The sequence below is a fragment of the Chiloscyllium punctatum genome, chromosome 38, assembly GCF_047496795.1.
Source record: "Chiloscyllium punctatum isolate Juve2018m chromosome 38, sChiPun1.3, whole genome shotgun sequence".
In the NCBI taxonomy this organism is placed as follows: Eukaryota; Metazoa; Chordata; class Chondrichthyes; order Orectolobiformes; family Hemiscylliidae; genus Chiloscyllium; species Chiloscyllium punctatum.
This window is the reverse complement of record NC_092776.1, coordinates 35,015,599-35,043,463: the sequence shown is the minus strand read 5'-3', so window position 1 is coordinate 35,043,463 and position 27,865 is coordinate 35,015,599. Positions and strand designations below refer to the sequence as shown.

The window sequence follows — 27,865 nt, the reverse complement described above, 5'->3', positions numbered from 1 at the left end:
CACTTTAATCTAAATTCACTTCAAAATAAAAATGTAGGTACATACTTGTAAAGTTTCGTTCCTCAGACTTGACAAACTCCGTCTTTTTCTTGGGCTAGTGTTGTGCACTGAATCCAAAGGGTACTCAAACCTAAATCAAGAAAGAATAAAAGGGGATTCATTGTTACAACTTTTGTCACATTACAAATGATAAACAGCTCCCACTGCATGTTTTTATAGAAATGGCAAATGAATAACCAAAAAGATTACATTAGCAGTAGCAAATACTTGCCTGAATGTTCAAGTTCTGATCTTACACTAAAAGCAGCCAGTTGATACATAAAAGGCCAAAAAAACCAACCACTTATAGATTACGTTAATCAATTTTTTGATTATCAATGAGCACTTTACAAAGCACCTTGAAAATAGTGAACCTCTCATAAAACAAAAAGAAAATTAGTAAGACCTAGTAAAGACAACTGTGAACACAAATAGACCAGAAAGCAGACAAAAATAACATGTTTTGAAGTTTTTACACAGACCAGTCTTCCACAACATTGTCCATTTTAATGTAATACTTTCAACTGCTGAGTGAGCTACTTTAAAAGTGTACATTAAAAACACAATATAATGTGGTTTCAACTTCAGAAAACACTGAAAAGAGGAGTAATAACTAGACCACATAGGTAGTCAAAGTGATTAGCTCATGAAGAAAGTCTGGAGGGTGCCTTGACCTCAGGTTCTGAAACTTTGTCTTGTTACCTTTACCTTCCAATTATTTAGCATCTAATTGGTAAAAGGATGCTAACACAATGATTTCTTATATTAAAAAATTAACATTTTTATAAAATGCAAATATTTTTACATACTACTGATGACATCGGTAATCAAATAACAGCTACATATCATATATGTATTTCTGTTTAAGGTTGGGACTTATTTTCTTTTATTATACTTGAGGGGTACATCTCATTTTCTAATAATATTCCCTGTTCTTCATGTTTTTATAAAATCTTACTAGCATTTATTTTAGAATTAGAACGGATAGAAGAATTGGCTGGTAACTGGCAGAGTGGGATTAACATGACTAAACTTATCACTGTGCCCTTATTATACTAGAGCAGGAATACTTCAGAACATAAGAATTAACTGTCAACATTTAAAGTTTTAATTATTGGTTGTAATTATAATGCAGAAAACCCATATCTAAATGCAACAGGAGCTGGACAATATTGAGGTTAAAGCTGACAAATGGCAAGTAACATCATGTACCTCACATCAACCATTTCCAACAAGAGAAAATCTAACCATAATCTCATAATATTCAATGGCATTACCATCACTGAATACCCCACTGTCAACATACCAGGGTTTACCATTGACCATGAATCGAACTGGACAAGCCATATAAATACTATGGCTATAACAGTTGATCAGAGGGTAAGAATCCTGCAGCAAGTAGCTCATTCCTGATTACCATCTACAACGTGCAGGAGTGTGATCAACTTACCTGAACAATATTCAAGAAACTGGACACCATGCAGGACAAATCAGCCTACTTGATTGACACCACAAATATTGATTCCCTGCACCGCCACCAATACCAATATTAACAATGTGTATCATCTATAAGATGCCCTGAAGAAATCACCAAGATTCCTCATACAGCACCTTCCAAATCCAAACCTACTACAATCTAGAAGGACAAGGCAACAACTACATGAGAACACCGCCTGCAAGTTCCCTTCCAAACAACTCACCACCCTGACTTGGAAATATATCACTGTTTATCAGGGTCATTGCAACAAAACCCTGGAACTCCCTTCTTCCTGCCATTGTGAGGCTACCCAAATTAAATGACTGCAGTTGCTCAAGGCAGTTCACCACTACCTTCAAGGACATCTAGAAATGGACAATAAATGAGGGCCTAGCAAATGACACCTATATCCATTAAAAGTAATGAAATACAGAAATCTAATACTTTAGGAGCGTCAACTTCATGTTAGTAATACAAACCTGCAAATTAGAGTAGCTTAATTGAAAGGTGAGTTAATTTGGATCATGTTACCTGAAAGAACGATCAATAACCGTGAACACGTCGTGATGCTTTAGGCGCTCAGAGTGAAGCACAACATTGCCATTTAAATGTGTTCGATTAACTTCACTCAAATTAGTTAAAATTACCTGCAAACAAAATGCAAAGTTTTCAAAAGGTAGGCAACAGCTGCAGTGTACGATTTTCGAAAGTGAAATTAATAGTAATTTTTAAAAATTACCTCATTATTTTCATTTACTTCAAGCTTACAATGTTCTTTTGAAACATGTGGCAACTGGATACGGATATCACAGTCAGTTTTCCTACAGGGATAACAAAACACATGATTTAAAAAAAGAACACTTGTATTTATAGGACAGTGATATTTGGAAACTGAAGCAGAACAGCAGACTTACCTTCCAAACAAGCATGAAGATGACGTCAAAGGAAAATTATATCCATCTGCTCCAGTACGCTTGATGACTACGATTTTACCATAGAGTGGCATTTTCTAAGATAATTTCTTACCTAAAAGCAGAAATACATGGTATAACTTTTAACCATGAGAATTTCTAATACTCCTTATTTTAAACAACTTTCCTCAAACTATTTAAAACAATTCTTGTATCACTGGATATCAGAGCGCGTCTAGGACAACTGATCTTCGAAGAATCTGTTTGAGAAACATCACAGCACAAAAACAGATAAGAATTTAGCTTTAAGAATAGCCTTGCTATAAATCTATAACAGCAAGTAGAATGGGTTCTTGATTGTATGTTTTTTGAGATACATCTCTTAAGCCATAAGTAAAACTTAACCTGCAACAGTGTTTTGCAGAGGAATAAAACGGTACTATTTTCTGGGTCTGTAGATTGGAAGAAGCAAAAATGGCCTTCAGCAGAGTGATCTGCTCTTCTTATCAAGTGTAGGAGTTTAGGAAGAGTTTACGTGTCACTAAGGATTACAACTGCAACAAATACCATTGGTTGTGAACCCTATCAGAATGAATGTCTCTAACTGTTGCTCCAACTGATTCAATGAGGAATTTACAAGAAGGGGCTGTGATGGATAGCAGTCATAGGAAGGGAGAAAAGCCACATGGGTTAACACCAGGAAAGGTAAGAGAGGTAGATAGGTAGTGCAGGAGTCTTCTGTGGCTATCTCCACTTCAAACAAGATTTGGAAAATGGAGGGGGTAATGAATTCTTAGGGGAATGCAGCACAAACAGCCAGGTTTCTGGTCTCAAGTCAGACTCTAATGTAAAGAGCAGTACACTGGGTTCCAAGCAATCAATTATGTTAGGGAACACTAGTCAGAAGTACAGACAGATATTTCTGTGGCCAGCAGCAAAAAATCAGAAAGGAGCGTGGCCTCCCTGCTGCCAGGGTCAAGGATGTCTCAGAGAGGGTACAGAATGTTCTCAAAGGGAAGAGGGACCAGCAGGAGGTCATTGTACACATTGGAACCAACGGCAAAGGAGGGAAAAGGATGAGATTCTAAAAGGGAGAATATAGAAAGTTAGGCAAGAATTTAAAGAGGAGGTCTGCAAGGGTTACTGCTGATAATATCTGGATTACACCCGGTGCTAGGAGTTAGTGAGGGTAGGAATAGGAGGATAGAACAGATGAACGCGTGGCTGAGGGGCTGGTATATGGGAGAAGGATTCACATTTTTGGATCATTGGAATCTCATCTGAGGGTAGAAACATATAAGAAGGATGGATTGCACCTGAATTGGAAGGGGACTAATATACTGGCAGGGAGATTTGCGAGAACTGCTCGGGAGGATTTAGACAAGTAAGGTAGGGGGTTGCGGCCCAGGGAGATAGTGAAGAAAGAGATCAATCTGAGACTGGTACAGTTGGGAAAAATAGTAAGTCAAACAGTCAGGGCAGGCAGAGACAAATCAGAAACTAAAGTAGGACTGATAAATTAAACTGCATTTACCTCCATGCAAGAGGCCAAACAAGGAAGGCAGATGCATTCAAGAGCATGATTAGGGACATGGGACTGGGATATCATAGCAATTAAAGAAATGTGACTCAGGGATGGACAGGACTGGCAGCTTTATGTTCCAGGATACAAATGCTACAGGAAGGATAGAAAGGGAGGCAAGAGAGGAGGGGGAGTGACTTTTTGATAAGGGATAGCATTACAGCTACTTAGAGAGAATATTCCCGGAAATACATCCAGGGAAGTTATTTGGGTGGAACTTAGAAATAAGAAAGGGATGATCATCTTGTTGGGATTGTATTATAGACCCCCCACTAGTCAGCAGGAAATTGAGAAACAAATTTGTAAGGAGGTCTCAGTTATCTGTAAGAGTAATAGAGTGGTTATGATAGGGGATTTTAATTTCCCAAACATAGACTGGGACTGCCATAGAGTTTAGATGGAGAGAATTTGCTAAGTGTTCTCTAGTAGGTACTTCCACATATTTAATCAGAACAAGAAAATGTTCTGATTAAGTATGTGGATGCACCTACTAGAGAAGTTGCAAAGCTGGACCTACTCTTGGGAAATAAGGCAGGGCAGGTGACAGAGGTGTCAGTGGGGGAGCACTTTGGGGCCAGTGACCATAATTCTATTAGTATTAAAATAGTGATGGAAAAGGATAAGCCAGATCTAAAAATTGAAGTTCTAAGTTGGAGGAAGGCTAATTTTGACAGTACTAGGTAAGAACGTTTAAAAGCTGATTGGGGGCAGATGTTGACAGGTAATGGGGTGACTGGAAAATGGGATGCCTTCAGAAATGAGACAATGAGAGTCCAGAGACAGTATATTCCTGTTAGAGTAAAATGAAAGGGTGGTATGTGTAGGGAATGCTGGATGACGAGAGAAATTGAGGATTTAGTTAAGAAAAAGAAGGAAGCACATGTCAGGTCGAGACAGGGGAGATGAAATGAATCCTTAGAAGAGTATAAAGGCAGTAGGAGTATACTTAACAGAGAAAAATCAGGAGGGCAAAAAGGGGTCACGAGATAACTTTGGCAAATATGGTTAAGGAGAATCAAATGGGTTTTTTGTAAATACATTAATTATAAAAGGGTAACTAGGGAGAGAATAGGGCCCCTCAAAGATCAGCAAGGCTGCCTTTGAATGGAGCTGCAGGAGATGGGGGAGATACTAAACGAGTATTTTGCATCAGTGTATACTGTGGCGAAGGGCATGGAAGATTTAGGATGTAGGGAAATAGATGGTGACATCTTGGAAAATGTCCATATTACAGGGGAGGATGTGTTGGATGCCTTTAAATGCATCAAGGCGGGTAAATCCCCAGGACCTGATCAGGTGTACCCCAGAACTCTGTGGGAAGCTGAGGAAGTGATTGCTGAATCCCTTGCTGAGATCGTTTATCATTGATAGTCACAGGTGAGATGCCAGAAGACTGGAGGTTGGCTAATATGGTATCACTATTTAAGAAAGGTGGTAAGGACAAGCCAGGGAACTACAGACCGGTGAGCCTGACGTCAGTGATGGGCAAGTTATTTGAGGGAATCCAGAGGGACAAGATGTACATGAATGTGGAAAGGCAAGGACTGGTTAGGATGGCTTTGTGCATGGAACAGGATTGAGTTTTTTTGAAAAAATAACAAAAAGGATTGATATAGACAGAATGGTGGATGTGATTTATGTGGACTTCAGTGAGGCGCTCAACAAGGTTCACTATGGGAGACTGATTAGTAAGGTTAGACCTCATGGAATACAGGGAGAACGAGCCATTTGGATACAGAACTGGCTCAAACGTAGAAGACGGAGGTAATGGTGGAGGGCTGTTTTTCAGACTGGAGGCCTGTGACCAGTGAAATGCCACAAGGATCGGTGCTGGGTCCACTACTTTTCATCATTTATATAAATGATTTGGATATGAACATAAGAGGTATAGTCTAAGTTTGCAGATGACAACAAAATTGAAGGTGTAGAGGACAGCAAAGTTACCTCAGATTACAGTGGTATCTTGATCAGATGATCCAGTAGGCTGAGGATTGGCAAATGAAGTTTAATTTAGATAAATGGGAGGTCCTGTACTTTGGGAAAGTAAATCTTAGCAGGACTAATACACTTAATGGTAAGGTCCTAGAGAGTGTTGCTGAACAGAGAGACCTTGCAATGAGAATTCATAGTTCCTTAGAGTCGCAGGTAGATAGGATAGTGAAAGCTGCATTTGGTATGCTTTCCTTTACTGGTCACAGCATTGAGTATAGGAGTGGGGAGGTCATGTTGCAGCTGTACAGGACATTGGTTAGGCTATTTTTGGAATATTGCATGCAATTATAGTCTCCTTACTATCAGAAGGATATTGTGAAACTTGAAAAGGTTCAGAAAAGATTTACAAGGGTGTTGCCAGGGTTGGAGGATTTGAGGTACAGAGAGATTGAATAGGCTGGGGCTGTTTTCCCTGGAGCATCAGAGGTGACCTTATAGAGCTTTATAAAATCATGATGGGCAAGGACTTCCTCCCTCAGGGTGGGGGAATCCAGAACGAGAGGGCATAGGTTTAGCGTGAGAGGGGAAAGATATAAAAGACCTAAGGAGCAACGTTTTCACCCAAAGGATGGTGCAAAGATGGAATGAGCTGCCAGAGGAAGTGGTGGAGGCTGGTAAAATTGCAATATTTAAAAGACATCTGAATGGTATATGATTGGAATGGTTGAGGGATATGGACTGGGTGCTGGCAAGTGGGACGAGATTAGGTTGGGATATCTGGTTGTCACGGAAAAGTTGGACCGAAGGGTCTGATTCCATGCTGTACATCTCTGACTCTATGCTTTTTGTACATTACTGCCTTAAAGACTCTGAGCAATTAGAAATTAACACAGCATTCAGACCAAGAATCGTCAAGAGTTAATGGCATGGTCAACTTTTCAATATTGTGCTCATATGCAGCATTGTTATTTATCAATGTGTCAAATGTAGTCTATATATTTTTGGACTATTATTTATATACAGAAAATAAATCTTTAAAACTCCATTGGGCACCATTCCTTCTCTAGTATATCGATGACATTGTGATGCTCTTGCTTTTACCCAGAATGGAAAAAATTAATTCTCGTTCTAAATTTGAATTGAATGACCTACCCCTGCTTCAATTTCCACCCTTCTTTTAACTTCATTTAGCCAGTCAGCACTTCCTTTCCCTGTAATTTCATTTTTTTAGGACAGACTTTGACAAAGTATGACAGCAACTTCCTCATGCATTGCTACACGTGAGAATTCAATTTCTTTCTTTCAAGCTTTTCCCATCTCCACATCTGTTCTGATGATGCAACCTTGCACAACAGTCCTTCTGAAGACTCCTATTTTTGTTCAATCAAGGATTCCCCTGCACCTGTCATTTGATTGACAGGATCCCCCATCATTTCTCAAATTTAACTTCTGCTATTACCCCTTTCCCTCGTGCCTGGAATCAGGATAGGAACTTCCACCCCCATGTTCACTTTCCATCCAGTTAGCATCATATTCAAAAAGACCATTCTCTGTGATTTTCACTACCTCAGCACTTCTCCGCATCAGGCATACATTATCCCTGCAGACTATTTCCTCCACAAAACTCCAGTCCACTGATCCAATGCTTTTCTCACACAATTTCAAGTGTTACATCTATCCTTTTATCTCTTCTCTACTCGCTGTTTAAGGTTAAGACATTCCTTGCAGGTAAATCAGCTTATTTCAATTTAAAGTTATCATGTTTACTACACGCAACGTAGTCTCCTTCATATTGAGGAGAAAAGTTGCAGACTGGGTAACTACCTCACGGAAGATCATTTCTGAGTTTACAAGCACGATGGCAAGCTTCTGGGTGTTTGGCACTTGAATTCATCAATTTGCTCATATCTATGCGCTCTACTTGCTGTAATGTTCCAGTGAAGGTGAAATAGTACCCATCATTACAGCTCTCTGAATTCAACGAATTCAAACTATGGACTGACTCTCATTTTGATTTTCTTTTTTACAAGTGACAATCTGTGCTGTTTTCAATATCATTGCTTTCAGACATATGATTCTTCTCTCATTAACTTTTACACTGGACACTTTTTTCCCCCCATTTGCTATAACTTTACCACTACCTTTGCCTTTTGTCCTTTAAATGTATATTTTAATCCTTTCTGCCCTTTATCCGATCACAGACCTTTCTTTTAGTTCTATGACCCTCACTTTCAGCATTTGTACCTCAGTTCAGAGGTTACTGGTTTCAAAATATTAACAGTTTCTCTCTCCACAGGTGCAGACCTTTTATTAACATTCAATACAACACTTTTTTATTAAATAAATGCTACAGCTGCAAGAGCATTGAAAAATGAGCTTTCTGCGTGATTCAAGACGACAGCTTATGTTACTTTCTCAAAGGCAATAAATGTTACTTCTGCCAGTAATACCCACGTGCAATGAAATAAAATAAAACTTGCCATAAGTACGCATATCACACAATTCTGATAATTGGCATCCCTTTGAAAAAACATTTGTATGAAAAACATTCGTAACAGTTCATTTTTGCCAAAATTCTTGCAGCAAAGCACCGCATTTAAAATGGAGGATGGAATATTTTGGAAGTTATGGAAATCTTGACTGCCAGCCTGAGTCCCACATTGCTTCTTCACAGGAAAGCCCAGCACATTTTGCATCACCAAGACAAATGACAGGCTACTGGCCAAGACAAATGACAGGCTACTGGCAGACGTTTTTCCATCAGCAGACAATCTTGTAGATGGAAATATCAAAACCCAGATAGGCAAAAACAAGAATTGCTGGAAAAACTCAGCAGGTCTGGTGGCACCTGTGGAGAGAAAGCCGAGTCAATGTGTCAGGTCCAATGACCCTTCTTCAGAACTGAATGTAGCTAGGAAAAGTATATATGAGGGTGAGGTGGGGGTGGAGTAGTAAAAATAGGTGGAAATGAAGCCTAGAGAGAGACAACAGTTGAGCAAAGGAATGGTTAATGGTCAGTCTGGGATAATCAATAGCTGCTGAAGGGGACAATTAGAAGATGACAATAGGTTGGTTGGTTGCAATGGCAACTCGTGTGATGACAAGGCCTGATGTGTGGAGTTTGGGTTAAGGACAAGGGAGAAGGTACTCAGTCTCTAAAACTATTACACTCAAAATTGAGTCCTGAAGGCTGCAGACCAGCAACTCTTGGGTCCTCAACGATGCTCCTAGTGAGGTAGTGCCTGCTGTCAGTATCACATTTAGCAAAGGCCTTGGATTGGGGGGGGAAATAAGGCACAGGTGAGTGATAGCAGGCTGTGAATCATTGGGGTGGGGACTAGAGGGATGTCAATAAGAACAGAGTATGGCTCACAAATGCTGAAACCCAAAATTACACAGAGTATAATTAAACAAGGGAATTAACTCCACCCAGTCCTTTATGAGAACAAAGACAAAAACTTTAGGATTTTCTTTTCATGCTCTTCACATGATAAAACCATGACTCTGCTTGGCTTTTAGCCTGCTAAGCATTTAGCCTACATAAGGGTCTTACATTGGAGAGAGAGGAGGGCCAGCCACAGACACCAGATTTAATTTCAGCAAAGATGGGAGGGTCCCACTATCATTCTCCCGTACTTTCAATGACCAACCCCTGCCAAATTCACCATTGGGTTGACCACAAGATTCTGTCCATTGCTTTAGGGTTAATTTTATTCAGTCAGTTCACTTGTCACCTCAGCATTTTAGACTTTAAAATTTGCTTTCATATCATCTTGCTGTCTCACAATTTAGTTCAGATCTGCTCAGATTCTTGTTTCCTATCATAGGGAACACAGTAAATTGGCAAAAACAATAATAAAACAATACGAATCAGAGAATCATGAATGAGTTGCTTTGCTCATGAAAGTAAAGAATGCTAATCCAATTAATTTGGACACAAACATATATCCTTAACACAGCAAAAAAAATCAAAAGCTCTTCAAAAACAATACTGATCACTAAAGATAGTCAGCCAAGAGTCAATAACCAGAAGCTGGATCCAAGTAGTAGCTTTCGTGAGTGTTTTAAGAAAAAAATAATGGCAGAATGGTTTAAGATATTAAAAAAAAGCCAAACCTTAACAGTCTGCACTGGTCAAGGTTGCACTGACACCAAAAACGCCGGGGGTGGGGGGAATCTGTTATGCAAGAAGCCAGAAATTCTGATTTGGGAGAATTAGGTGGCTAGAGAAGGTCAGAGATGATAATTGCTTCTGGAGAGATTAAGAACTAATGTCACATTCTGAACACGGGGTGAATAAAATCCAAGAGCTCAGGCTTGGAGAGTGTGCAATGTGCGAGGCTAGTCGGACGAGTATTAGAATAGCAAAATCCACAGGTACAGGCATAGTTGTGTGTTTCGGCAGCTTAAGTTTATAAAACAGAGGAACTAACAGTCAGCATTTTTCGGATGACCGTTTGTACGTATGTCATTTCTATACAATCTATTCCTTACTGTGACACTAACATTTATGGATTGAAAATACAAGTCGCCCCTTTCTTGAGCCTTATATCAAAGTATTTTGTTGTGGAAAGAATTATTGCCTGCGTTCACCCGCTTTCTTCTCAACTTCCAAGTTACAAATATGTTAAGGAGCTCCTTCTGGAGGTGAACGGGTTGACTCAGAGACCGATCGGGTATTCTAAAGTGAAGAGCCATAAAACTTGTATTTTCGATTTGGAAATACCGGGTGGGGGAAGAGAAAAGAAAGAGTCAAAACTGAACACGTGTAGATGCTAATAGGATGGTGATCCCCAGAGACTTATCCCAATCGGGGCAGGCAGATATTATTATAGACAACATGTACAGTTCTGGCGTCTCAAAATCCCCGAACCGGAAGATTGAAAATTTTTAAAAAAAGCAAACACGGTTACCCAGAATTCAAACTGAACACGTTAAACCGCTTCATCTCAGACCCAGACGGATCTCCTTAAAATGTTACAGTCCTAGGAAAGGGTTGACAGCTCCACATTTTAAAGTTCAATTCCCAGTAACATTGGGAAGGGATAGGTTGTGGGGAGAGACAATGTTAAAAGCTTTGTAACGTCCTGGGCACGGCAGCAGAGAAAAACGAAGCAAATTACAGACCAAAGACTGCGACCAGGTCCTCGTTCACAACTTTAAAAGAAATCACAACAACAGGGGACGCTTAAGCACCGATCGCAATCAGAGAAGGAAATAAATAAAATTACAACTGCAAACATTTTTAAAAAAATACTACCACATGTCAGGAGAAATTACAGACACAAACAAAAGAGACAACGATCCCCATAAACAAAGCGTCTTGCTGCACATCTTTCCCCGCAATGCTCGGTCCTTGCGAGAGTTCTCAGGAACATTCGGTGCCGTTGGCGACCACTCACCTAGCCGCGTTTATATTAGTTTCCCACCTCCTCCCGCCGTACCTCCTCTCCCGGGCTCTGGCCGATCGCGGGGTGCAGCCGACGCTGTGCTCTCCTTCTCCCGAGCACTTTCCGCCGTCCCTCTTCGCGTCCCAACCGTCAAAGAGCCCGCTCGAACCGGCCGCACCCTGATCGCAAACACCTTCAACCACCCCTTTGCCTTTCCCAGTCCTGCCCCCCCCCCCCAAACAAGCCTAACCTTTACACGTTGATCATATCACTATCTCCTTCTCCATCCACCACTCCGACTCAATAAACACACGCGCCCGCGCACACTCCCATTCCTTTAAAACGTTTTTAAAAGCTTCGACCTTTCTTTCCCCCGACGACCGCGCTCGCGCGCGCGTTTCCTCTCAGTCAAAAAAAGTTTGAATTCCGGCGCCAAACGAACCGATTGGCTGATCCGCGCGTCGCCGTCACGCGAACCAATCACTTCTCTGCCTGGTCGGATCCGCCCGCTGTTTGCCTCTGGCTGCCGCCGTTGCTGTGCCTGCGCAGTCGCGATATGGTTGCCAGCTGTCCGTTACCGCGCATGCGCGGTTCTGCTCATGGCGTTTGTCGTAGGTCAACTGTTTGACGTCGAGATAACACAACACCGCGTCAGTACTGTACAAGTCGAGGGAACACTCAATATTCGGCAATCCTTCGAATTGTTATCCATCCCAAAGATGTTTGGGTTTGATTTGGAGTTGCCAGTGTTGGACTGGGGTGTACAAAAATAAAAATCATACAAAACACCAAATTAAAGTCCAACAAGTTTATTTGGAAACATTAGCTTTTGGAGCTCAGTTCATTCAGCTGGTCGTTATGGAGTATAAGATTGTAAGACACATAATTTTATAGTAAAAGTTTACAGTGTGATGTTACTGAAATTATATATTTAAAAAAAAGGATTATTTGTTAAGTCTCTCATCTTTTAGAATGACAATGTTGGTTTCAGTTCATCAATATGTAAAGCCCAGAACTTTTTTAAAGTTACACTCTCAAGTGAACTTTAAACAATGGGTTCTGGATTAGTGGAGCGTGGAGAGATAAGATGGAGGAGGGTGGGGGTGGGGAGAAAGTAGCATAGAATACAATGGGTGAGTGGGGGAGGGGATGAAGGTGATAGGTCAGGGAGGAGAGGGTGGAGTGGATAGATGGAAAAGGAGATAGGCAGGTAGGACAAGTCCGGACAAGACATGGGGACAGTGCTGAGCTGGAAGTTTAGAACTAGGGTGAGGTGGGGGAAGGGGAAATGAGGAAACTGTTGAAATCCACATTGATGCCCTGGGGTTGAAGTGTTCCGAGGCGGAAGATGAGGCGTTCTTCCTCCAGGCGTCTGGTGGTGAGGGAACGGCGGTGAAGGAGGCCCAGGACTTCCATGTCCTCGGCAGAGTGGGAGGGGGAGTTGAAATGTTGGGCCACAGGGCGCTGTGGTTGATTGGTGCGGGTGTCCCGGAGATGTTCCCTAAAGCGCTCTGCTAGGAGGCACCCAGTCTCCCCAGTGTAGAGGAGACTGCATCGGGAGCAACGGATACAATAAATGATATTAGTGGATATGCAAGTAAAACTTTGATGGATGTGGAAGGCTCCTTTAGGGCCTTGGAAAGAGGTGAGGGAGGAGGTGTGGGCGCAGGTTTTACAGTTCCTGCGGTGGCAGGGGAAAGTGCCAGGATGGCAGTTCCCCTTCCCCACCTCACCCTAGTTCTAAACTTCCAGCTCAGCACTGTCCCCATGACTTGTCCAGACTTGTCCTTCCTGCCTATGTCCTTTTCCACCCTCTCTTCCCTGACCTATCGCCTTCATCCCCTCCCCCACTCACCCATTGTACTCTATGCTACTTTCTCACCACCCCCACCCTCCTCTAGCTTATCTCTCCACGCTTCAGGCTCACTGCCTTTATTCCTGATGAAGGGCTTTTGCCCGAAACGTCGATTTCGAAGCTCCTTGGATGCTGCCTGAACTGCTGTGTTCTTCCAGCACCACTAATCCAGAATCTGGTTTCCAGCATCTGCAGTCATTGTTTTTACCTCTTTCGGCCTAGATAATGCATTTAAGGGGCCCTGTGTGAGGCTGCCTGTGCAATAGTGTTCAGGCTGATTCTAATCTAAAAAAGGGATATGCAGAATCTTACATGGAATTGTGCAGTTTTAGAGCAAAATAAAATGTAATTCTGCAAGTACAAATTCACCCCACAAACCTATATGTGTGTATGCGTGCGTTGGGGGGGGGGGGGAGTGTGAGAGAGTGTGACTGTGTGTGAGTGTGAATATAAAGGTAAAAATCACACAGCACCAGGTTATAGTCCAACAGGTTCAATTGGAAGCACACTAGTTTTCGGAGCGACGCTCTGTTGGACTGTAACCTGGTGTTGTGTGATTTTTAACTTTGTACGCCCCAGTCCAACACCGGCATCTCCAAATCATGAATATAAAGGGATATACATCTGTGAGAAGGTGGGTGTGAACATATCAGAGAGCTTGTGTATCAGAGAGAGTCTGTGTGAGTGTATGGGTCTGTAGGAGTCTGTGTGTGTGTGTGTGTGTGTGTAGTGCAGTAGGTGTGACATGAACCCAAGGTCCCGGTTGAAGCCATCCACCTGAGTAGAGAACTTGGCTATCAGCCTCTGCTCGGCCACTTTGTGTTGTTGCCTGTCCCAAAGTCTGCCTTGGAGGATAGTCACCTGAAGGTCCAAGCTTAAATGTCTTGGACTGCTGAAGTGTTCTTCGACTGAGAGGGAACACACCTGTCTGTTGATTGTTGTGCAGTGTTCATCCATCCATTGCCGTAGCCTCTGCTTGGTCTTGCCTATGTACTATGTTTAGTTTATGTTTGGGTTTAGGTCTTCTTCAGTGATCCACCCTTTCCGACTGAGAAGTGAAAGGTTGTGCTTCTGAAAGCAACTGTTGTAAATGCTGGAAATCCACATTTCAAATGAGGCGTCCATTCTGACTCCGAGCTGTAGCAGGCTTTTTATCTGAAAAAAAAAAGAAAAGGAGATCATGCACACAAAACACAAGATACACTTTTTATCAAGTGGTAGAATTCAGTCTTCATAAAGATTAAGAAATTATTTTCTGCATAAGATATACCATAAATTTACAATAAAAGCAAAATATTAAAAACAGTGCTGGAAAAACTCATCAGGTCTGCCAGCATCTGTAGACAGAGGAATAGAGTTAACAATTCAAGGTCCCAATGAAATCTTTAGGACTGAAAGGAGCAGGAATGTAGTGCTTTTTTTTGTCATTCACTCATAGGACATGGGCATTGCCAGCTGGCCAACATTTGAGAAATTGGTGGTCAGCTGCTTTCTTGAATTGCTGCAGTCCACACGCTGTAGGTTGGCCCATAATGCCATAAGAAAGGAATTTCCAGGATTTTGACTTGGCGACCGGAGGAACACTGACATATTTCCAAGTCAGGATGGTGAGTGGCTTGGAAGGGAACTTGCAGATGGTGGTATTCCCATTCATCCGCTGCCTTTGTCCTTCTAGATGGAAGTGATTGTTGGTTTGGAAGGAACTGTCTGAGGATCTTTGGTAAATCAATAACCCATTGTTTCACAGAACTCAAAATGTTAACTCTTTTTCTCTTGAAAAGTGCTGCCAAGACCAGCTGTGTTTCTTCAATTTGTTCTCTTTGTTTGTTATAAAATTAAAAATATTGTATTTGGAAGGAACATAAAAGGAATTAGAACATCAAACTTCGGTCCACAATGTTGTCCCAAGCATTTATCTTAATCTAAGATCAACCTAACTTACACACCCCTCAATTTCCTGCCGTCTATGTGCTTGTCCAGCAGTGGCTTAAATGTCCCTAATGTCTCCGACGCTACTACTACAGCTGGCTGTGCATTCCACACACCTACCACTCTCTGCATAAAGAGCCTACCTCTGACATCTGCCCTATACCCTCCTCCAATCACCATAAAATTATGACCCCTCATGATAGCCATTTTTGCCTGGAGAAATGTTTCTGGCTATCTATCTATGCCTCTCATGACCTTGTATGCCTCTCATTACCTTGCACACCTCCATCAAATCACATCTCTTCCTTATCTCCAGTGTGAAAAACCTTAGCTTAGTCAACCTCTCTTCATAAGATATACCCTCCAATCCAGACAGCGTCCTGGTAAATCTCCTCTGCACCCTCTCCAAAGCATATCCACATTCTTCCTGTAATGAGGTGACCAGAATTGGACACAATATTCCAAGTGTGGTCTAACCAGGATTTTATAGAACAGCAGCAAAACCTTGCAGCTCTTAAACTCAATCCCCCTGTTAACAAAAGCCAAAACACCATACGCCTTCTTAACAACCCTGTCAACTTGGATAGCAACTTTGAGAGATCTATGTATGTGGACCCCAAGATCCTGCTGTTCTTCCACACTGCCAAGAATCCTGCCTTTAACCCTATATTCAGCATTCAAATTTGACCTTCCTAAATGAATCATTTTGCGTTTATCCAGGTCAAATTCCATCTGCCACTTCTCAGCCCAGCTCTGCATCCCGTCAATGTCTTGTTGTCGCCTGCAACAACCCTCGACAATATCTACAAACCATCAATCTTTGTGTCATCGGCAAACTTATTAACCCACCCTTCCATTTCTTCATCCAAACCATTTATAAAAACTACAAAGAGCAAAGGCCCAAGAACAGATCCTTGCGAGACACCACGGGTCACCAACCTCCAGGCAGAATATCTTCCTTCCTCTACTACTTGCTGTCTTCTTTTGGCCAGCCAAGTTTCCCTGTATCACATATCTCCTAACTTTCTGAATGAGCCTATCGTGGGAAACCTTATCAAATGCCTTACTGAAATCCAGGTATACTACATCATCTGCTTGACCTTCATTAACTTGTCTCGTCACATCCTCAAAGAACTCAATAAGGCTTGTGAGGCTTGCCCTCTTCTCTTGACATCTAAGGGTCCCCCCCTTGCCAGTCCTTGCCTGTCTCAGTGGACAAAGTTATCCTACACTTGCAACAAGTGCTCCTTCAACAGCCTCCACATTCCTGTTGTGCATTTCCCATAGAACAAACATCTCCATGACCCTATAACTCTATTGCTCCCAATTTATACCCCACAGCTCCTGTCTAATAGCAGTATAATTTCCCCTCCCCCAACTAAATACCATCCCATACTGTCTGTTCCTATCCCTCTCCATGGCTATGGTAAAGGTAAGGCAGTTGTGGTCACTGTCACTAAAATGCTGTTCCACTGACAGACCTGGCCCAGCTTGTTGCCTAGCACCAAATCCAATACGGCCTCCACCTAATCAGCCTATCTACATATTTAGTCAAGAGTCCTTCCTGGACACACTTGACAAAATTGGCCATCTGCACAAAGGAGGTTTCAATCAATATTGGAGAAGTTGAAGCCACCCATAACAACTCTGTTACACCTGCACCTTTCTAAGATCTGCTGTCCAATCTGTTCTTCCATCTCTCTGCTGCCACTGGGCGGTCAATAGAAAACACCCAATAAAATGACTGCTCCTTTCCTGCTAATGACTTGCACCCATACTGATTCATCAGAGAAACCATCCTCAACAACCTCTTTTTCTGCAGATGTGATGCACAGTCAAATTAACAATATTACTTCCCCTCCTCTTTTACCCTCCTCCCTGTTCTTTTACAAAGATTTAAACCCTAGAACATCCAGCAACCATTCCTGTCCCTGTGAAATCCATGTCTCCATTATGACCACAGCATCGTAGTTCCAAGTACTGATCCATGCTCTAAGTTCATCACTGTTATTCCTGACACTCCTTGCATTAGAACAGACACACTTTAACCCGTCCTTTTGCCCTATCAATTGTGTATCCTTTCTGACAGACTCTCTGCATTCTATTTCTGCTCATTCAACAACTACCCTCTCATTTGATGTGTAGTTCTGGTTCCCATCCCCCTGCCAGACTAATTTAAATCCTCCCAAAGCAAATCTCCCACCCAGTTTTCTAGCAAGTTTCAGCACTGACTGATCTAGCTTCAAAATTTAAAGGGATGGACTTTTGCCTGCTGCTCAGATGAATGGTGTGAAAGATGAATAATTGTTTGCAAATGACTAAATTAGTGAAGGAAGAACTTCATTGTTATCTAAGCCACCTTTGCCTGCTGTCAGCAGATGCAGATATCACTGGGCTTATTACATTTGTGAGTAGTGATTCTAAGTGCGCCATTCTCCCTCTTCACCTGCTTCCCTGTCAAATCCCAGCACCAGCAAGTTCATATCCAAACTACTCACCGTCCAGATTTGGAAATGAATCCCTTCTCCCAGCTTAACTAGATCAAAGTACTGGAACTCTTACTCTAACTGCATTGTGGGTGTACTTGCAGCAAATAGACTGCGGCAATTCATATGGCAGCTAACCACCACCTTCTCAAGGATAACCAGAGATGGGCAATAAATGCTGGCGTAGCATTTTTTTGTGATTTTTTTTAAAAATCCCAGTTGCCTATAGGGGGGCAACTTACACCAACCTTCATGTTCTGCACTGTCTTCCCACTGCTGACTCTGAGGCCTTCCGTGGCAAATCAACAATTGCTGCCACGTTGCATGTCTCCTGAATGCTCATTCATTTGTAAACAAGGAACTTCCCATCCATGACTTTACAGTTGATGATAGCACTAACATTATGATGGACTGAAAACTTGGTTTACAGGTTACAACACTTGCCCTTATTAAAACACCCTTCCTAATACTTTATATTTTCCATTACCTGTCTTGCCCAAAAGATAGATGATGGAAAATATAAAGTATTTGGGGTGGCATGGTGGCTCAGTGGTTAGCACTGCTGCCTCACAGCACCAGGGTCCCAGGTTCAATTTCAGCCTCAGGCAACTGTCTGTGTGGAGTTTGCACATTCTCGCTGTGTCTGCATGGGTTTCCTCCAGGTGTTCTGGTTTCCTCCCACAGTCCAAAGATATGTAGGTTAGATGAATTGGCCATGCTAAATTGCCCATAGTGTTAGGTGCATTAGTCAGAAGGAAGTGGGTCTGGGTGGGTTACTCTTCGGAGGGTCAGTGTGGACTGGTTGGGTCGAAGGGCCTGTTTCCACACTGTAGGTAATTAAAACACAGGTGATTGTGTATCCTTTATGACGCTATCTCAACTTAGTCTGTTCCCTTGCTTCTTGAACTCTTATCAGTATCTCATCTTATTCCAACCATCATCTCCAACCCTCATCCCCTCAAAATCACCTGCTCATTTGAGGTTATAATTTTACCACCCAGAACATTTTCTCATCAAAATATCCCTATTTCTTTTCCCTCTCAGACTCCGTACTGTGACTGCTTGTCTTATTCTTTTAAATCTGAACTCACTACATTCCTGTCCTCCATCAAACCTTCTCTTCAAGTAAATTGCAAGATATGCATTCATGGCACCCCTTTCCATTTGGCATGGGTTCTCAGTTCCTGTGATCTTAATCACACAATACATTTCTGATCACCTTGTACTTCCCATCACTGACATCCTTCTTCTGAAATTTCTTTCTGATGACTCACCATCCTGAACTCTTCACAGTTATGGGGAGATCATGAGCCTCTTTGTCACTAAGATTGAGACCATTTGTTCAGCTGCCTGTGCCTCTGCTCTCCCATCTTTTGTATGAAATTTGTTCTAATTCCCTACCTTACTTGTGAATGTACTTATTTTTCTAATTTCACTCCCTTCTCTCCTAAATTCCTCTCCAAACTCATGTTCTTCAACAAAGACACCCACTGGTCTCATGGTACAATATGTTGTCTCTCAAACTGGTGTCTTATGTTTTTTCTAACTCCATGTTTGATTCTCTCCAATCAGGTTTCTAATCTTGTCACAGCACATTGAACTTACCTGAATTAAAGTAACATATATCCTCTATAAGACCATAAGACATAGGAGCAGAAATTAGGCCATTCAGCTTATCGAGTCTGCTCCACCATTCAATTATGGCTGATAAGTTTGTCTACCCCATTCTCCCACTTTCTCCCTGTAACTCTTGATCCTCAAGAACCTATCAATTTCAATCTTAAATATATGCACTGACCTGACCTCCACAGCCTTCTGTGGCAATGAATTCCATAGATTCACTACTCTTTGGCTGAAGAAATTTCTCCTTATCTCCATTCTAAAAGGTCTTTCCTTTACTCTCCTAACTTGTCCAAATCATTCTGCAGCCTCCCACCTCCTCAATGCTACCTGTCCCTTTACCTATCTTTGTATTGTCTGCAAACTTAGCCAGAATACCCTTTATCTAGATCATTAATAAATAAAGTGAAAAGTTGTGGTCCAAACACTGAGTCTTGTGCAACACCATTTGTCACTGGCTGCCATCCTGAGAAGGAAACTTTTATCCCCATTCAGTAGCCTCCTATGCAACACCTTGTTAAAGGCCTTCTTGAATTCCAGGTAGGTAACATCCATTGGCTCTCCTTGGTCTAATCTGCTCGTTAATTCCTCAAAGAATTCTAGAAGAATTGTCAGGCATGACCTTCCCCCTGATTAAACCATGTTGACTTTGCCATATTTTACCAAAGACTTCCAAGTAATCAGAAATCTTATCCTTCACAATGAATTTCAGGACCTTACCCATGAACAAGGTTAGGCTAATTGGTCTGAAATTTTCTATCTTTTACCTTACTCCATTTTTAAACGGGGTGACACGTTGGTGATTTTCCAGTCTTCTGAGACCCTCCCTGATTCTAGCGATTCCTGAAAGATCACCACTAATGCCTCCACTATCTCTTCAGCTATCTCCATTGGAACTCTGGGGTGTAGTCCATCTGGTCCAGGTGATCTATCCATCTTCAGCCCATTCAGTTTTTCTGGCACTTTCTCCTTAGTGATGGCCACCATACTCAGCTCTGTCCTCTCACTTTCGTGAATTTTTGGGATATTACTTATGTCTTCTACTGTGAAGACTGACTCGAAGTAATTATTCAGTTCCTCCACTATTTCCTTGTTCTCCACTACTTTCTCATCAGCGTCATTTTCCAGTAGGCCCAATATCCACTTTTGCCTCTCTTGCACTTTATATATCTAAAGAAACTTTTACAGTCTTCCTTTATGTCACTGGCTAGCTTACCCTCGTATTTAATCTATCTTTGATGATAACCAAGGCATGCTAGCCTTCTTCATTCTCACAGCTTCTTTGGGGCTTTCTCATGATTATCAATACTATTTTCCTTCAATTACTCTCTTCCAATTATTGAACTGAATGAGTTGGCCCTCAGATTCCACTTTGTTGGTACTGTATGATACAATGGTTTTAAGAGGTGTATTTTGTCCTTTTTTGGGAAGAGAGGTCTTAAGACACAGGTGATGAGCTGTCTATTTGAATCCAATAAAGTAAACAGTTTGTTAAAGTTGTAACAATAGAAGCAGCTGGAAAGGGTGGTTTCAAACTCCGAAAGAACAGTGATTTATAGTTTTAGATTTTCAGTAGCAACGGTTGTGGTCTTGAAGCTGGATGTAGAAGCTATTTTTCCTCTGTGTGTTACATCTAAAAGCTGGGCGCTTCTTTTCCTGTTGTTAGAATTTTGTGAGAGACAACCTGTTTTACTGAATTTGCCTTTGCCGCTGGTGTGTTTATGGGATTATACTGTATTGGAACAGTTAATTAGTAGCAGTTAATATGTCTATTATTTTGTTAAGCATTTTTTAAGAGTTACATTTAAGCCAATCCTTGACATTTATTTTTATTTTGTTCGTATTTTAACCGTAATGTTATAAAGTAAAGTGCATTTTGCTTAATGTTGAGAAGTTTGACCATTTGAATTGCATCTGAAACACGACATCTTATACTTACCATTAAAATAAGAAACAGTTCGGGTCTAAGCTATCTTCTGAATATATTTTAAGAATATATTTAAAGGGTTTGGTTTGGTCCATAACAGTATCCAGAAAATCTCCAAGAATAGCTTCTCTACCCGTGCCTGCACCAAATGGATTGATCAGTGCACTTCCCCTTCTATTTCATATCTGCAATCTGCTCCCCAGTAACATTATCCACATGTACAGCATTAAATTCCAGCACTAATTCACTATAATTTATCTCAACTCTTCAATACCTCAATCTTGTAATAATTATACAGGCATAAGATTTATTATGTAGATGTAGTTTATATTGAAAAAAGGCTGATATGATATTAGAGCAAAATGATGTGAGACTCTAAAGGTGACAGTCACAGTCCACTTCACATTTTGCATCAGTGTAAGCAAGAACCATTTAATACCATAGCTAAACCGAAAGTTTTATATTTTGTTTGAAATGAAATGGAACGGAAGAAAAGGTTTTTTTGCTGTGTTTATTGAGTTCAGGAAATGTTCTTTGTAACTTGTATGGAATATAATTGATAGCTGACAGTAAAAAAATTATGTGAATTTCTAAAACATTAGAGTGGTGATTTACTGATTGTGGATGTAGGTTTGGCGCTGAGCTAGAAGGTTCATTTTCAGACGTACCAGGCAATGTCATCAGTGAGTCTCCGGATGAAGCACTGATGGTATGTCCCATTTATGTGTTTGGGTTTCCTTGGGTTGGTGATGTCTTTTCAAGTGGTGATGTCATTTCCTGTTCTTTTTCTCAGGGCGTGGTAAATGGGATCCAAGTCAATGTGTTTGTTGGTAAAGTTCCGGTTGGAATGCCATACTTCTAGCAATTCTCATGCATGTCTCTGTTTGGCTTGTCCTAGGATGAATATATTGTCCTAGTCGAAGTGGTGTCCTTCCTCATCTGTATGTAAGGATACTGGTGAGAATGGGTCATGTCTTTTTATGGCTAGTTGATGTTCATGTATCCTGGTGGCTAGTTTTCTGCCTGTTTGTCCAATGTAGTGTTTGTTACAGTTCTTGCAAGGTATTTTGTAAATGACATTAGTTTTGCTTGTTGTCTAAATAGAATCTTTCAAGTTTAATAGCTGCTGTTTTAGTGTGTTGGTGGAACCTTTCAGCTCAGTGAGCAAACCTATATCCAGAACCTCAACCTGAGCTACAAAGCTTCTCAAAACATTTAGTAATTGTTTCTGTTACCTTACTATCCTTATAATAATAAAGCATCTTTTCATGATAAGATCTTCAGAGGGGTTTGCTTATAGTGTGTGAGAAAAATATGTTCTATTGTTAAGTGCCAATCCTTAACATCATAATTCCTCTTGTTCTGGAGGGGCCAAGATTCTTCTCCCTGAAACTGGGTTTCATCCTCCTTTTCCTGTCCTTTTCGGCACGTTTTTCAAAGAAACATATGCATCAGAAAGAATTTTAACCTTTTCTCTTCTTATGTAAGCAAAAAATTTCTCTTCCTACTACACCGCCACCCCCTACCCTGCTCCCACTACTGCTGCTCACAACCATTTCCCCCAGGGGGTATATCTTTCTTTTACTTGTCCCATTTCAAAAACAGTTCCCCAAATGAGTTGTTCACTCTATCTCTTCTCCCATTTCAAAACAGTCTCATCCTTCATCCTAATCCAAAAATATTCCTGTATCCTGTGTTTCTCCTTCTCCTTGTTATTGGGTATTAGTCTTGCTAAAATAAAGTCAAGAGTTAACATTTTCATCACAGACAGGAAAATATTAGTGTCATCTATTTATTAAGCTTATGATGTTCAAACATTTTTGACTTTGACATATTCAAAATACTTCTCAGCTGTCAAGTTACAGATATTAATATTGGGATATCTGTAAAAAAAACATTTACTTCTGTTTCTATCACTTCCACCTTTCCTTTGCCTCTGTTTCTCAGAACCTTTCTGTCTGAGAATTTATTTTACAATACAAACCTCCATTTGTATTTCTTAGTTTTTTTAATGTCCTGTATAGAATTTAATTTTCTTATATTTTTCTCCTCATTATGTTTTTCTTCCTCCCTTTCATCTATTCTTTTTTCACCACTTTTTCTCTCCATTTTTTGTGATGCTTATTTTTTTCTCATTAAAAGTATAGCTCAGTACAGATATTTATTTTTCCCATTGCTGAATGTTTGCCACACCTTCAGAGGAGACAATACTAAGCACTGTATTTTACTGTTCTTGATGTCTGACGTGTTTTTTCTGTAAATGTTGGTATTGGCTCAGGTATATGAACTTAAACAGAAAAAGAGACTGAACTAAGGCCCCAATTGATAGCAAATGCTGATATTTCAGCCACTAATGATTCAAGTGGCTCAACCACTCTCCACTCCAGACACAGTTCCACTTTTTCACAATTTCCTTACATATTTAGAATACTGTGCCCAAATCATAGATCATCTAACGTAACCGTTTTATGCTTATATCTTGGATGTAACCCCAGCTTTTGGGTCTTTTACATAGGAAGCAAATTCCTGCACATGCACATTTAGGTTTTTCCTCTGGAGACATTACAACTAGTCTCAGAATGTTGGGGGTTCAGCTGGTCAAGTGATTTTGATAACATGTTGTTTCTAACCAGAGAATAAAGTAATTAAAGCCCTGATAAAGTGGAGAATCATAGAATTCTTTATGCCTGTTTTGTACTCTTTCTATGCTTCATGGAATGATTCTACACAAAAGAACCAGAGATGGCGTAAAGAAGACTTTCTTTTGATACTGTGAGTGGCTATGATGTTGAATACACTGCCTGACTGAGAGTGTGATAGCAGCAGATTCATTTCTTGCTTTCAGGAGAAAATTAGATAACTAAAGGGAAGAAAAGCGGAAAGTGGGCATGCTGAATTGAGCTTATAATTAGAATAAATGCACACTTCAAGCCAAATAACCTCATCCTGAACTGTATTCATTCTATAATTCTATGGGATGTATTTAACAAGCCATTGTAGTCTATGCATTACCCCAGATAAAATGTCTGGAGCAGCCCATTCACAGGTCTAATGGCTGCACTACAGTCATTAAATGGCTGATTGGCTATTAGTTAAGGTGAGGTGGGACTTCTGTACCTCAGAAATATTGGATTGAATCTTCGTCTTTTGGCTAAATGCTTATTGTGTCAAAGTTTTTGGAAGATTTGTCACTGTGAGTCCTAGTGAGTTTCCTTGTTGTGTCTTACCAAACCTCGCTGGTATCTTTACATTTGACTATATCACCATTTTACCTGTTACCATTCCCAGAACAGCTTGTCCATCCTGGGACATGCTGAAATTGACTGGCATTCCTGGCACTGATGCCATCTTTAAAAGCTGTTATGTAACTAGGCTGTTAGTCCAGTGTGTTCTGCACAGCTCCTGACATTTGCTTCAGACATGGCATCCAAGCAAAGTTTTTCACCCTGTTTTGTGGGCAATGGGTCACAGGTGTGCTGTCCTCTTTCCCTCAGGACCAACAGAGGATGCCATGACACCAGGTCACACCAGCCTCGTCTGAGGTTGCCACCCAGGTCAATGCAGTGTTAGACATCTGGAGGAATGCACAGCAGTACAGTGTCATAGAGTCATGGAGGATGGAAACAGACCCTTTGGTCCAACTCGTCCACGTCAATCAGGCATTCCAATCTGACGTAGTCCCATTTGCCAGCATTTGGCCCTTATCCCTTTAAACCCTTCATACTCATAAACCCATTCAGATACCTTTTAAATGTTGTAATTCTCGCAGCTTAATCCATACACGCACCAACCTCTGTATGAAAATGACCCCTCAGATCATTTTAAGATCTTTCCTCTATGCCTTCTAGTTTTGGACTCCCCCACCCTGGGATAAAGATCTTGGCTACTTACCCTATCCGTGCCCCTCATGATTTTATAAATGTCTATAGGGTCACTCCTCAGCCTCTGATGTTCCAGGGAAAAAGGCCCCAGTGTAATCAGCCTCTCCCTGTATCTCAAGATACATGGAAAATAATTCAGATGTGACTGTCGGAGCAGAAAATACATTGTATAGTGCAGAGGAATGTTCCGATACATTGAATTCGTGTTGAAGGGCCCTGCATGCTTTCACTAGACTTTACTGAGATATAAAGACATTAGAAAGGACACAGGGAGGTTTTGTTGGAATGCTGGAAGGGTGGAGGCTTTTATTCACCAGGGAATTTTGGAAAAGCTGGAACTGTTGTACCTGAAACAGGGAAGAATAGGTAGTAACCTAATAGAAGGTTTCCAGTTTTTGTGAGGTTTGGAAAGAGTAAAGAGAAGGAAATTCTCCAGTCCCAGCAATATCCTTGTAAATCTTTCATGCACCCTCTCAAGTTTAACAACATCTTTTCTATAGAAGGGTGACTAGAATTGTACGCAGTATTCCAAAAGTGGCCACACCAATGTCCTGTACAATAACAACATAATCTCCCATCTCCAAACTCAATGTTCTGACCAATCAAGGCAAGCATGCCAGATGCCTTTTGTCTACCTGCAACTCCATGTCTACCTGCAACTTCACTTTCAAGAAACTTTGTACCTGCATCCCTAGGCTTCTTTGTTTGGCAACACTCCTCATGGCCCTACCATTAACTGGAAAAGTTCTGCCCTGGTTTTCCTTACCAATCTCTGAAGTTTTGTTGTTGACTTGTTTGAAAGAGAAAAAAAATTCCTTCTGTTTACTCTTTCCAAACATTACATCAACTGGAAACCCTCAATTAGGTTACTACCCATTCTCCCCTGTTTCAGATGCAACAGTTCTAACTTTTCCAAAATTCCCTGGTGAATAAAAGCCTCCATCCTTCCATCATTCCAACAACTCCCCCTCTGTGTCCTTTCTAATGTCTTTTTTATCTCAGTAAAGTCTAGAGAAAGCATGGAGGGTCCAACAACACAAATTCAACGTATCAGAACTCTCTTCCGCACTATACAATGTTTTTGCTGCTCCTGCAGTCACATTTGAATTGCTTTGCCCTATATCTTCCTCAGCTTCCTGCTTCTAATAAACACTTCAGTGCAGAACAAATCTATCAAATGGCTTTCATTCTAACATGGACAGAGGCTGCAGTGAGCTGTCATATTCAGGGATGATCTGAATGACAAAGTACAAAATGTCTAATCACAGGACACATGCATGAATTCCTCATGCTGACTGAGACAGCGCTGTCCTTCCTGTGACACATACTATCGAGAAAGATGTCAAGAGATCTTCACTGTTGTTATGTAATATTCTGTTGTACAAATATATTCCTGGCTGTGTGTATATGATCTTTGTCTAAGTACCTCATTGATCCAAATTAGATTCTACTCATACTCATAGAATTGTCTCCACTCTATGAGCCTAAGTGTCACCAGCTTCTCGCCAATACTTCACACTCATTCTCTGCTACTGCACCTAACTCCCACTGAGTCTCGTGCTCTATCACTCTCATTATTGCCTGCAACATTTCTCACAAAGGCTGTCATCACCTCATTCACTCAGGACCTACACTATTTGCACCAAAATTAACCTTAAAACTGGCTTCCTCTCATTGCAGGAGGAAAATAGGGCAGAATGAGTCAAGACAACTCATGCCTGCCGACTTTGGTTACTCACCATTATGTGGAGAGAGTAGCTGACTGACTGGATCTAATTTCCTGGACTGGTATCAAAGATTGCCTTTACTATTATAAACTTCCTGATTGAAGGTTATCTCCCTTGACTTGACTAAGGACTGCTGACAACCATAACATGCTTCTGGGCTTGTGTCTGTGGTAAAAGGCACAGCAATACAACGGCATTATGAATACCTAGTATCTCTGGCTGAGGGGGCTAAATACAAAAGGCAAGTCAGGGATGCTGTGAGCATCCAGGTAGGTCAGAGTGAGTAAGAGCTATGACAGCAAGTGAATAAGCCAAAGTTGCAACCCCTTCAGTCTATGAGCTGGATGCACACCCTTGAGCACACACCATCATTTACACCAGCATTGTAATGATGGATGCCAGTGCAGTCCACAGTGCAGCATTGAAGTAAAGAAGCACAGGATTCTTAGATGCTGGCACACATCTGATGCTCATGGGCACTCCCAATCCCATTCTCTGCCACCAGCCTGTGCTGGCAAAACTGCTGGGCTGGATGTTTGCCAGGAACTTCTCCCAAATGGGTGGCAGGATAAGGCTCTGAAGTGGGAATCAATTATCTGCCTTATGGCCTTAATTAACCCACCCTAATTGGTGGCCAGCTAACCCATGCCTCCCTGGTTGCTGACAAATTGTTATAGGGGTAGGAGCACGTAGAGAAGTGGCAGGAAGACTGATCGCTGGATTTAACATGCTTCTATCAAACCCAGTCCTATGGTTATAAAAGTAGGTCATTTAGCTTATTATGCCTACGTCAACTCATTAATAAAGCTAGTCAATCAACCCCTGAGTGTTGACCATTCTACATAATCTTGTAATTTATAGTCCTTCACGTATTTATTACATTTTCCTTTGAATGTTATAATTGAATATGCTTTCACTATTCCTTCAGGAAGTGCATTCCAGATTTCAATAACCCTTCTAGCAACTCAACCAGGACATCTTCTGCTACTGAATATCAGTATCTGCATTATCTTCCCTATCAGCTCCATCCTTCAATTACTACATTTTCAGTGTTTATAAGAAAAATAAACACTCAAGTTATCTTTTATGCAAAATACTAATTTGTTCTC

General features: G+C 41.1%; 1 protein-coding gene across 4 annotated transcripts in view; it reads right to left on the bottom strand.

Annotated features, from left to right (window-relative positions):
- Window positions 1-11,773, bottom strand: part of mki67 (marker of proliferation Ki-67) — a 46,787-nt gene extending 35,014 nt beyond the window's left edge. Inside the window, exons 1-5 of one of the 4 annotated variants that reach the window (XM_072557595.1) lie at window positions 11,694-11,773; window positions 2,431-2,542; window positions 2,256-2,337; window positions 2,048-2,163; window positions 46-130 (exon numbers count right to left, since the gene is read on the bottom strand). In XM_072557595.1, coding sequence (XP_072413696.1) covers window positions 46-130; window positions 2,048-2,163; window positions 2,256-2,337; window positions 2,431-2,522 — 375 coding nt within the window. In that variant the 5' untranslated portion in view covers window positions 2,523-2,542; window positions 11,694-11,773. Of the gene's footprint in view, window positions 1-45; window positions 131-2,047; window positions 2,164-2,255; window positions 2,338-2,430; window positions 2,543-11,343; window positions 11,530-11,581 lie in introns of those variants that run through there. The other 3 variants (XM_072557596.1, XM_072557597.1, XM_072557598.1) reach the window with 3 other exon arrangements.
- Window positions 11,774-27,865: the final 16,092 nt, after the last annotated feature.